Source organism: Pteropus medius, unplaced genomic scaffold, assembly GCF_902729225.1.
Source record: "Pteropus medius unplaced genomic scaffold, Ma_sr-lr_union100, whole genome shotgun sequence".
In the NCBI taxonomy this organism is placed as follows: Eukaryota; Metazoa; Chordata; class Mammalia; order Chiroptera; family Pteropodidae; genus Pteropus; species Pteropus medius.
Genome location: NW_024342471.1, coordinates 1,198,602 through 1,211,437, shown reverse-complemented (window position 1 = coordinate 1,211,437; position 12,836 = coordinate 1,198,602). Strand labels below are relative to the sequence as shown.

Here is a 12,836-nt window from a genome sequence, read left to right as displayed (position 1 = left end):
CTCGGCGGCCGCGCGTCCTGGCCCTCGGCCCCACCCCGCCGCGGCTGCCCCGGCGCGCCGTCCACACCCCTGCGCGCCGCTCCCGCCCGCTCGGGGATCCCCGGCGAGCCGCGCCACCGAGGGGGAGGTGTTCGGCTTCGGCCGGAGGGAGACGGCAGGCGGCGTCCCCTTTAAAAGCCGCGAGCGCCGCGCCACGGCGCCGCCGCCGCCGCCGCTGCCGCCGGAGTCCTCGCCCTGCCGCGCTGCGCCCGGCTCGCGCTGCGCTCGCCGCTCCGCTTCCCACAGCCCGCCGGGGATTGGCAGCCGCCGCGGGACATCAGCCTCCACAGGCTTCGTCGCCGACCCGAACGACCTCGGGGCGAGCGCCTCCCGGATTACTGGGGTCTCCAAGGCGCCCGCGAGCCGCAGACCCCTCTCGGGCTGGAGCGCCCGGCTGTGCGCGCCACTGAGCGGTGGCCTCGGCTCCCCGGGCCGCGCCAGAGCTGAGGACCGGCGCGGAGAGCGCCGGGGAGCCGGGAACCGAGACTGAACGCCGCGATGCCGATCACCTCTTGCCGGAGCTCGGGGCCCTGGGTCGTGCCGGCCGAGGTGTGATCGGACCCCAGGCTGGCCACAAAGGGTCCAGCAGCTTGGCCCGGAGGCTAGGAGAGCGAGGGGAGAGCGGGGCCACCCGCCTCGGCGGCCCGGGACTCGGCTCGACTCGACTCGCCGGAGAATGCGCCCGAGGACGACGGAGCGCCGGAGCCGCGGTGGTTTCAACTGGCTAGCGCTAATGGGGGTGCGCCGGAGTAAAGCAGAGTGATGCGGGGGGGCAACTCGCCCGGCACCGAGATCGCCGCTGCGCCCTTCCCCGGACCCGGCGTCGCCCAGGATGACTGCCCCGAGCCATGGGCCGCGGCGGAACTAGCGCGGAGCGCCCGACCCTCGCCCCCCGAGTCCCGGAGCCGGTCCCGCGCGGGGCCACGCGTCCCGCAGGCGCTGGTTCCTAAGGACAACGACAGCACCAGCTTTTCCTTTCTCCTTTCCCTTCCCTGCCCCGCACTCCTCCCCCTGCTCACTGTTGTTGTGTGTCAGCACTTGGCTGGAGACTTCTTGAACTTGCAGGGAGAATAATTTGCGCTCCCCACTAAGTGCCGGTGTCTGCCCCAGCAGACCCAGCCTTGCCGCCTCCGAACCCCGCCGGACCTCCACTCCTACGCCGGGCGCGACCCCGAGACGCCGTTCCTTGCGTGAGGAGAGGTATTGCCCAGCCGGCACCGGGGAGTAGAAGGAGGCAAAGGAAAGGAACTCGGTCCCTGCGCCAGGTCCTTCGGCCAGAGCGTTTTCCATGTGGAGGCTCTTTCAATGGACGTGTCCCCGCGTGCTTCTTAGACGGTCTGCGGTCTCCTAAAGGTAGAGGATGTGGGCCCGGGGCTGGGACTGGGGAAGTGGGCGCGAGGCCGCTGCAGCTGAGCACCCTCCGGGGCCCCGCCAGGGCAGACGTAAACAGAACCCCTTCCAAGTCCACGTGCAGTCGAGCCCCTGCTGGGATGCCCCCATCCTACCGCCCCCAGCGACCGTCAGCCTCGCCCTCCTGGCTCGCACTCTTCCGCCCCTCCTCCCGTCCCTCTTTTCGGTATTTTATTAGGGCTGTTAACACTTAGATGATTTAAAAAAAAAAAATGTTAAATCCTTTCGAGAGGGTGACCCCTGGATTTCACCCGTTAGCTGCCAGCCTGTATGCCTTGCCATGGTGATCCCTTCTTCCTTCTCCAAGTTTTTCCAGGAGACCTGCTGTCTCTACTCAGAGCCACGTCCTTCTTATTTGGGAAAATACTAAAAGTTAGGGTTCTCTTTGTTTCCAGGAATTTGAGGGGCAGTACTTTTAGTGCCACCTTGTACTGACACGTGAATTAATTTATACTAGCCATTTATGTAATCCCAGGAAGATACATCAAAGATAACTGCTTAGTTGGGAGGGGGGAGGGGTGATCTAGTATTGGAGTGGTCTGTCCTGACACCTCTGAGGTTAGAGGCGTGGGCCACAAGTTGCAAGTGGCTTCAGAAGTTGTGGCCTTGAGTTTACTGGGTCTGGAAGTTATAGACTATGTGTGTGCGTATCAGGAAGTTCTATACAGTACTTCTAAGGAAGTCACATGCACCATTCGTGCGTATTTATATGCAAGCGAGCGCCGTGTAGTGTATGTTTGGGTTTGTTTAGGGGACGATGGGGTGTCAGACACAGCAGTGGTTTTCCCAGGTTCCCTGCACTAGCTGTCAGCGTGAGTGTTACAGAAAAAAAAAGGTGACAGTCATTGACGCTGCTGCTGCTGCTGCTGCCGCTGCCGCTGCCGCTGCCGCTGCTGTTGGTGGTGGTGTGTGTGTGAGTGAGAGAGGGCGCAAATCATGTCAGATGAATTGAAAGTGGGATGGGAGGGAGAAATCTTTCTGGCTCAGGAACTAGGGCCCTCCCATTCTCCCAAACGTTAGAGCTTCAGTCGCTCTTAAGTATCCCTCAAGTGTTGCAAGCCAGGTGGGCACCCTGGAGGAGGAGGCAGGCGGACCGCGCGGGAGCTGGGACTGCGGGGGCGGAGGGGGGGGGGAAGGCTGGGCGGGGAAGTCGGTGACTCACGTCGGCCCTGTCCGCAGGTCGACCATGGTGGCCGGGACCCGCTGTCTTCTAGCGTTGCTGCTTCCCCAGGTCCTCCTGGGCGGCGCGGCCGGCCTCATTCCTGAGCTGGGCCGGAGAAAGTTCGCGGCGTCAACTGGCCGCTCCTCGTCCCAGCCCTCGGATGACATCCTGAGCGAGTTCGAGTTGCGGTTGCTCAGCATGTTCGGCTTGAAGCAGAGACCCACCCCCAGCAGGGACGCCGTGGTGCCCCCCTACATGCTAGACCTGTACCGCCGGCACTCAGGCCAGCCGGGTGTGCCCGCCCCGGACCACCGGCTGGAGAGAGCAGCCAGCCTCGCCAACACGGTGCGCAGCTTCCACCACGAAGGTGAGGCGTGGAGCTGGGGAGTGGGGGCGGGGACGGGGGCGGGGAGTCATCCCGCAAAGCGCCCGTGGGTGCTCAGACTGCTGGCATCCTTGAAGGGCAGCTTGGTCTGGGCGCGGAAGCCTTTTCCAGTCTTGCCTCTGCTAAGAACTGTTCCGAACCTGGCTTTAACGCACGGCCTCGGGGGGGTGGGGGGGAGCAGGGATTCCCCATTGGTAAATCCGCACCCTTTTCCTGGCTTGCAGCCAGAAGAGCAACTCCTCCTCCAGGAATTGGAGAGAAATCAAGTGATGGGAAGATGAGGGCAAAAGGCATGCCCCTAGTCAGCTAAATGTGCAAGAATTCCATAGAGGGAGAAAAGGAGCGGGGCAGATTGGGATCTCTTTAGGTTTGTTTGGAAGCCCTCACTCTATAAATCTGCTTCTCCTGGTTAAGCCAGTGTTTCAGGCTAGACAGAGCCAAGGGCAGAATTTTCAGAGATTGTATTGAAAAAATCAAAGCCCAGGGCCCCAGAGTCTCTAATTTACAGTTGATCTGGGCCTGGTTTGGAAATTTTCAAATCACTATCTAATCCCAGAGGGAGATCAATTCCACAATCAATCTTATTGTTTTCACAATGACTTTCTTGTCCTGTGCTTAAATCTGAGATGAACTCCCGGAGTAGAGACAAGGGGAGGCCTCAGATAAAAGCTTTTGCAGCAGCTGCCTGTTTCCTTTCATATGAATTGAAATGTGGATTTTTTTTTCCTTTATGATACTGGATGTGGTTTTTCTAAGGTAGGATATTCTGCTTTTTTCATGTGAAAAGCATTTAGTGGATTTGAAATGTCTTAGAGCAGCTATTGAGAGCTGCTGTAACCAGGTTCTTAGAGCAATGAGTCAAAAATATTCCACTTCAATTCTTTTTCTACACTTTTAAATGCCCCTTTAGTTTAATACATTCTAAATAGAGCAAGAGTTCCTTCAAGTTGTACAGAAGGGTACAAAGTTGCATGTCACAAGGCAGCCACTTATAGGATATTGGGGAGTTGGGAGTGAAGTTCCCTTTTTCTTGCTTTGTCCTGCTGAGGTGGTGAATTTCAAGTGGAATCTACAGTCCGATGCAGAAATGTGTTCATCATGTCCTTGGGATGATTATAGAGCCAGCTTTTAATTTTCAGTTGATGCTGATTAGAATCATTTTTCTGGGTAGAAAAGTAACAAGCATGGCTCATTTAGCCACCTCTCCTGAAAATTTACCATGGAAACTATTCTTTGCTTTTAAGGCCAGGAAGGTACTATGTATCTCTTATAACTTAAAAGGAAGATCAGTTAAATCATTTGACACCTAAAACATTCAGTTGCATGAGGATTCCATCAGTTTCTTCCTCTAGAAGTGGCTTGATCAAAATTAAGCGGGCTGCAAATTACTCGAGCGTTATTTTAACTTAAATGGCATGTTTGAGTTTATGTCGGAATGTATATCTTTAAAAGTGTAAATGTTATGTGTAAAATAGTACGGAAATTGCCAACTTGCTTAAAATCAACTTTGAATAACTTCAAATCAGAATGCAAATAGATGATAGAGAAAAGCTACGTAACTTTTGCCCCAAGTTTCAACAAATCCATTTCTTTTCTTGTTACTAGTATATCATCGGATCACTATTTGAAGACCATTTCATTTTTGTGTAACCCAGGATTTGGTTTTTATAAACATCCTTGTGCCATGTATGACACTAAAAATCTTTTATTAAACCATTTGATTGAGGCTTCTGGCTTAAGAGCAGAATTTGGTTCATACAGCATTAATGGGCATTTATCTGGTACAGAACCGAAGGACCTGATTTCATGAATTACCTGTTGGTATTATTTGTGGGTGGGGTCTGGATGATTTGGTGAAATTATAAGATGCGATATCATGATGGAGTTCTTTTCAACCACTGTGTGAAGGTAATGGGACCACATGGTAGACAATCAGAGAAAAGTATCAGTTGTTATTTTTTCTCTTAAACTTTGTCTTATCCTTTCTGCAAATCACTTTTATTTGAGAAAGCCCAAGTGCTAAAACAATTTTCTTTTTCAAAGTCATTAAGAAGTGCTTCAGCCATACAGACCTTTCAAAACTGCCACTAAGGATAGAAAAAATCCTTCTCTAATTGGAAAGAATGTTTTGTGTTCTGTTGTAGTGAAAACATGTTGAAATTGGTTGACTTCATTGGCTGTGGAAAAAGTTTTTGCATTTTCCTGTTAGATTGGCATATAGAAGAAGAACCATTTGCGTGCTCTCCAGACTCTGTAAGACATTGTCTTCTTTTCTCATGAAATAACTGAATTATTTGCCTCTACGACAGAAGTTTTGAAATAGAGATTAACCCTGTTCCTACAAATGTAATCATTGTGAAAATATCCATACAGCAGGAAAGTTCAAGAAGCAACCATGACCCTGTGAAGCACTTGTATCCCAAATTCCCAGTGCAGCCAAAGGATTTGGACGCTATGCACTGCCGAAACCAGTACTTCCCTGGGGTGCTTCCTTAGTGTCTCCAGGTGTTTCAGTGTGATCACAAAAGGCCCCACTAAGTAGAATAGACATTCTGTTTGGAAGTGCTCATAGAGATTGAGGCTTTGATGTCCAGTGACAGGTCTTGTATTAATGCTTTCTGTTCCACCTTTTATTTAGTGGTTCCTCTGTGTTCTCTCTGGATCCCTTCTCCTTGAGCTATTTTGCCTTTTTTTAAGACTTGCCATTTGTATATTTCACTAAGTAGTCAGAAGGCAATAAGAAGACACTCAGTCATTCCAAGGATGTTGGAGCTGAGGGGGGAAGGGGGGGGGACAGGGGCCAAATCAGGGTTAGTGATTATGAGCATTGTGACCATGCTTTTCCTTTAGCTGCCATCTCCTTTGGTGTCTTTCTATTAAAACTGATTCCTTTTAACATGGCGTATTTTATCCTTTTTCTCCTTGATATATCAATTCCATAACCATTATTTTATATTCTAGAAAGTATTGTTTATTATTCATAGCCACTTTCATTTTCTCTCAGTAGTTTTTAACCTTACTGATTTGTTAGAACATCCCCAGGTTTCTGTTGCTGTTATCTTAATGGACATTTTTGGTCCAGAGAGTGTTGCAAGATTCTCAGAATATAATGATAACTCACGTTTTTGCTGAAACGCATCATACTGTAGGACAAAAAGGTAGCCACAAAACATGAGTGGTTGCACACAAGATCTTCATGTCCCAGTGGGCCCTGACACTTTTTACTCTCCTGTTCATTTAGTTCTGTCTGCTTTCTCCACCATACTTGGGTAGTATATTTCTATCCCTTTAGTTGGGAAAGAACTCACCCGATGGTTGTCTTGTATTATAAGTGTGCCTTTATGGTTCTGAATTTTGCTTGCGTTTTCGACTCCTCCCTTATGTTATAGAGTGCCGTCTAGTGGCCAGAATCTTGGGGACTGCAGTAGACAAAAGTTCATAGCTCTGCTCTTCACTTACTGGTTCTGTGAACTTAGGAAAGTCACATAGCCTCTCTGAGCTCCAACTATTTTATTCACAGAATGGAGATAATAACAGTTCCTCTCTAATTGATTTGTTGCGATAATTCATATAAAGCTCTTAGTGCCAGACCTGGCACAAAGAAGCATTCAGCACACTTGCCAATTATTATCACTATGACTTCTTTCTTTTATATCATATTATCTATCCCCTTGTCTAGGGAAAAGGAAGCCAGAGTGGACCTAGGCTGGCTGAGAGAATTCAGCCTCATCTTTTGGATTATTTCGATGCGGATGAATAATTGATAGAGTGTAGATGGCTCTTCACTTTTGGAGGAGAGGTTGGATGTGTTTATTGCCTTGTTTTCTTTACTTGCCCCTATTTTTGCAGCCATAGCTCCATTTATTTGGTTAAGAACTTTTTAATAAATGCCAAGAATATTTACTTGGTTAAGAAATGGGTTCAGGAACTTAGGTCTGAGATAGGCTGGAATCCTCAAACCCCTTGGCAAGTTCAAATTATTCAACAAGCGTTCTTTACAGAGAATTAACAACTGTATAAACCTCAAAAACAGCCTAAGTTACCTACTTGGGTAAATGCTCTATATTACAGACTCCTCAGGTTTGCTGTGATAATTTGCAGCAGCTTTTTTCCTTTACTTTATTTCACATAGGGTTTGATTTTTCAACCCTCAAGAAGAAATTCGTGCTGCTCCCTTGCAGATCAAAGGAAAGGTTGATAGGTGCCCAAACCTTGGGCAGTTACTTTCCTGATTTTGGGGGTTTCAGTAAACTTCTCACTAACTTCTCTGTGGCCTAAGCCTGAAGTCAAGGGTGTTACGGGGACCTTTATATTAAGGAAGGAGAGGGCTCCTTCAAGGAATAGGTTGAACGAGATGAAGCTGGAAAGTCAGAGAAAGGTCTTCATGTTATTTGATATTATTTAATAGTGCGCTTTTTTTTTTTTTACTTTGCTAATGTTGCCAAGTGATTATCCTTTTTGCCACTTATCTCCAGTGAGGTTTTGAAGTGCATGAAATTGCTGTTCTTATAGGTCAAATCTGGTCAGATGGTGGAAATTTTATAGGGTCGAAGCTTATATATTTTTCTGTGTCTTTTATACCCATCTTCTTTTCTTCATTTACTTCTCATGATTGCCTTGAAGATTGTCTCTCCATCATTATTCTCTGGCTATGTGTGCGTCTATGCGTCTGTATATTTATAACTTATTTTAATTTATGGATTTGGACTCAGGGTTTTTTTGTTGCAGTGATTTCTCTGGATACCTTCATTAATACAGCTGGTCAGGAAATGCCCTGGATAATTTGCCTTCCCTTCCCGCTCTTTAAAAGAAGAGCATGTTCTTAGGTGTGCCAGCATTCAGAGAAGTCAGTAGCTCAGGCCCAGGTCTGGCTTTGGGTCGTTGTGTCTGGGGGACATGGCTGATTTTTACCTCATTTCTTTTTCCTTTGGTGCTGTTGGCTTCTCTGCTGAAAGCATGCCTTCAGTGGAACATCAGAGGGCTGCTCCTGAATTGCAAGGAGGAGAGAGGAAAGAAGGAGCTAAATACAGTCCTTGATGCTTGTTGGAAGCCACGGAGGAGAGCCCTGGTTCCATTGGTGGGAGGGTTATTTTAAAAATAGAGGTTGGCCTAAAGTACTGTTTGCTTACAGTGAGGTTTAGAATGTGAATGGCTCCTGAAAGGTATCCCCAACATGTATGGATTAGCTGGGGGTTCACTTCTTGGCCTGATAGTCTCCATGTCCAAGTAGGTGAGCTTGAGAAGATCTTTTTATAACGAGTCCCCAGCTGCCCACTTATGGCCCCCACTCTTACTCTCTGGCCATCACTAGCAGTTCTGCTACTCATTTTCATGTTATCAACAAAAAAGGCACTTTAAAATGTGCTCCTAGCAATTTATGCTTGAATGTAAAAACTGTCCTTTAAAACCTTTACTCCCCAAGGGTGGTCCAGGAGCTCTCAGCATCACCTCATCTGGGAGCCTGGTAAAAATGCAGAATCTCAGGCACCACCTGAGGCTCACTGAATCAAAATCTGCATTTGAAAACCAAAGTTGTCCTAGTTGTTTGGTGTGAAGGTTAAAGTTTAAGAAGCCTCACCCTAAAGCATTACTCCATAATTTGTTATAAACTGCCCCTATTGAACTCAGTGCTTCCACTTAGTTTGCAGTGATGACTTGCTTCTATGAAAGTTTATACAGGTAGAACCTTCAAATGAGTCATCTGAAGTGGTTCTTCTTTGCTAAGGTGTCTAGATCTGCGAACAACTTATAGTTGTTTGGTTCCGGAGAAATACAACCATAAAATTAATGAAAATATGGCATTCTCTTACAATGATGATATGGAACCATGGCCAAATAGATTTTGTTAGCATTTTGGTTGGATCTTGAATGAAGCAGATACATTTTTTTGATAGTGAAATGACAGGATATCGTAAAGCCAGAAGAAAATAAACCCAACTATCTCAAATTCTAGTGCTGTGCACTGTCAATTTAATAATAATGTGTACCTTTGATGACTTTCAGACTACAACATTCAAGGTGCTGTGCTACTTTTTATTGTTTACTTGGAAAACAGTACTCGTTAAAATTGAAATTCAGGAATCTTAAATCAGGAACAGCTTCTATGCATAGTCCACTTCAATGACTATTTTGAAATAATGATAATAGTTATAGAATGATTATTTTGTAATAGGATGAGATTATCTTTTATGTTACGAATATCATAATGGCATTTTTTGTAGATTTCTATCAATTTTTTTTTTTTGGTTTTGTGTCTATCCTGTATCCTGTTCTTGGGTAGGTGATTATTTTTAATATGATTTATTACTTTTTTTGAAAAGATTAAGGAATTGCAAACAAAGAGTAATTTTTTTCCCAAAAGCATCTAAAATGAGATTTTGATTTTCGAGGTCATGAGGTGAGAGAACAGACAACACTTGGGAAGTTATTTCTCTTGAAATTGTCTGGCCTTAATTACCACAGTGTCCCAGTACCACCCTTACGTTTCCAAAGAAGCAGATTCCTGTACATGCCTTTGTCTCTGGATTTTTGAGTAAAATAGTAGGGTGTGCTTTGTAAAATGTCATCGTTGATGTTGAGTTTCAGAGTCTTTAATTAGGAAACTGAAATCCGTATATCGAGATTTGTAAATCATCTAAATTGCAGAGCAATGTTTTAGAATACTGCTTAAGGGATTGACATTAAAGCCTTTTTCTTTTTACGAAATGCAATAATTTCCTCAAATCCTCACTCATTAGACCTTTACTAACTATAGTGCTGACTTTTTTTTTTTTTGCCCTAAAGTCTGTGAATTCCAAAGAAATGCTTCACAATTTCCTCCATTATTATAGCCACCTGGAAGCAGTATTCATGTATTGGGTTAAAAACATAACAATAAATGATGAAATTTTATTTTATGGCATGCATAAATGTGTAGAAAAAAGGAGACTTTTTTATCTAAAAGGGAAATTTTTATTTTCTGGTTGCAAACTTTTACATGGGTTAAATCAAACCCTGAAATGAGGTTTACAAATTCTTATATATAATCAGATTGTCATTACTTATCTTACCCAAGTATTTTTCTTCTTTTTTTTCCTCACCTTTTTATATCAAATTAGAATCTTTGGAAGAACTGCCAGAAATGAGTGGAAAAACAACCCGGCGATTCTTCTTTAATTTAACTTCTATCCCCACCGAGGAGTTTATCACCTCAGCAGAACTTCAGGTTTTTCGGGAACAGATGCAGGAAAATTTGGAAAACAATAGCAGTTTCCATCATCGAATTAATATTTATGAAATTGTAAAACCTGCAGCAGCCAACTCGAAGTTCCCCGTGACCAGACTTTTGGACACCAGGTTGGTGAATCAGAATGCAAGCAGGTGGGAGAGTTTCGATGTCACCCCTGCTGTGATGAGGTGGACCGCACAGGGCCTCGCCAACCACGGATTTGTGGTGGAAGTGGCCCACTTAGAGGAGAACCACGGTGTCTCCAAGAGACACGTTAGGATTAGCAGGTCTTTGCACCAAGACGAGCACAGCTGGTCACAGATAAGGCCACTGCTAGTAACTTTTGGCCATGATGGGAAAGGACATCCTCTGCACAAGAGAGAAAAGCGTCAAGCGAAACATAAACAGCGCAAACGCCTTAAGTCCAGCTGTAAGAGGCACCCTTTGTACGTGGACTTCAGTGATGTGGGATGGAATGACTGGATCGTAGCCCCGCCAGGGTATCATGCCTTTTATTGCCATGGGGAATGCCCTTTTCCCCTGGCTGACCACCTGAACTCCACTAATCACGCCATTGTTCAGACGTTGGTCAACTCAGTTAACGCTAAGATTCCTAAGGCATGCTGTGTCCCAACGGAACTGAGTGCTATCTCCATGCTGTACCTTGATGAAAATGAAAAGGTTGTATTAAAGAATTATCAGGACATGGTTGTGGAGGGTTGTGGGTGTCGTTAGCACAACAACAACAAAATATATATATATATATATATTATATGTGTGTGTGTGTATGTGTATATATATATATATTTTTTTTTTTTAAAAACAATAAAAAAAAAAAAACCCAAGATGACACTTTAATATTTCCCAATGAAGACTTTATTTATGGAATGCAATGGAGAAAAAAAAAACACAGCTATTTTGAAAATATATTTATATCTACGAAAAGAAGTTGGGAAAACAAATATTTTAATCAGAGAATTATTCCTTAAAGATTTTAAAATGTATTTAGTTGTACATTTTATATGGGTTCAACCCCAGCACATGAAGTATAATGGTCAGATTTATTTTGTATTTATTTACTATTATAACCACTTTTTAGGAAAAATAGCTAATTTGTATTTATATGTAATCAAAAGAAGTATTGGGTTTGTATATAATTTTCCAAAAATTGTAGTTGTTTTCAGTTGTGTGTATTTAAGATGAAAAGTCTACATGGAAGGTTACTCTGGCAAAGTGCTTAGCACATTTGCTTTTTTGCAGTGCTACTGTTAAGGTCACAAGTTCAAGTCCAGAAAAAAAAAGTGGATAATCCACTCTGCTGACTTTCAAGATTATTATATTATTCAATTCTCAGGAATGTTGCAGAGTGGTTATCCAATCCATGAGAACTTATTAGGTGGAATATTTGGATAAGAACCAGACATTGCTGATCTAATATAGAAACCCTCCCCTCACCCCTTAATTTGCAGAAAGAATAAAGTAGGACCAATAGAAGTAATTAGGAAAATGATGAAGCTGCAGGAAAGTGAATGATGGTTTGTTGTTCTTCTTTCCTAAACTAGTGATCCCTTCAAAGGGGCTGATCTGGCCAAAGTATTAAATAAAACATAAGATTTCTTCATTATTGATATTGTGGTCATGTATAATTAAAATTGACATCCAGTGGCCCTCATGAAGAGTTGGAAATTGATTTGTATTAAATTTTTACCTCATCTGTGAGCTCTTTATGCTCAGAAGGACCTAATTTTCCAGCTTTGCCCAACACACAGCAAAATTGTGCCCATCATGTTTCCTGCCTACCCCCTGTCCTCTGTTTGATCAACTTACTTTTCTTTCCACAGTTGTGTGGTTAAACACATTTCTCCAAATGTTAAACCTGTTTTAGATAATAAATATCAAAGCTCTGGCATTTCAATCTCTAAAGTCCAACCTGTAAGAGAAAATAGTGCGTTTTGTACAGCATTCACAGTGCTTACCTTGGGTTTGCATTTTTTGCTTCTGTAGTTACTTATTTTGGAGGGAGGTGGGGGAAAAGGCAAGGAATGGTTGGAAATTTGCAAGTCCTTTGATAATTCATGTTTGCACCAAAGGAATTACCAATGTTTTTGTATTTCACATGAACCTCTTTGGAGCAGAAAGATTTAAGAGAAAACCAAAGCTACAAAACAGGCAAAACCTGGAGAACCCAAGATAAAGTTTCAGAGATGATATCCCGTGCAACAGAGGCAACGGTGCCAAAAATTTAGAAAGGGAAAGTGTCTGAGATCAGCTTCTACGAGGACATCTGCCAATTGGACTGAAGCCCAAGCAGAGTGAAGTCAAATTAGGCTGCTCAGAATGAACACTTACCAGTGGCAGGGCTTTTGTGTTCTGGGCTGAAGGGTTCGGTGGGTGGGCATGTTAGCACAGCCAGGGAGCCCACAACACCCCACTATTTTACTGCAAATATTTTAGGTCAATTTCTAGGACTTTGTGCCACCTCTGACCCTGCTATGATTGCTAAGGCCTAGTTCTAATCTCCTATCCTAGCCCTGCCTTGGAATTGGCTGAAAAAATAGTATACTCGTAATGGAACAGACTGTTATAATCAGATTCTTCCCAGGAATAAACTTTCGATGATCAGGGATGTTAGT

General features: G+C 44.7%; 1 protein-coding gene across 1 annotated transcript; it reads left to right on the top strand.

Moving 5' to 3' along the window:
• The first annotated feature begins 610 nt into the window (after nt 1-610).
• On the top strand, nt 611-11,831 carry BMP2 (bone morphogenetic protein 2). The gene is made up of 3 exons (XM_039863742.1): nt 611-1,392; nt 2,629-2,978; nt 10,094-11,831. Exons 2-3 carry the CDS (start codon nt 2,636-2,638, stop codon nt 10,936-10,938), a joined length of 1,188 nt encoding a protein of 395 aa, XP_039719676.1. The 5' UTR covers nt 611-1,392; nt 2,629-2,635; the 3' UTR covers nt 10,939-11,831.
• Nucleotides 11,832-12,836: the final 1,005 nt, after the last annotated feature.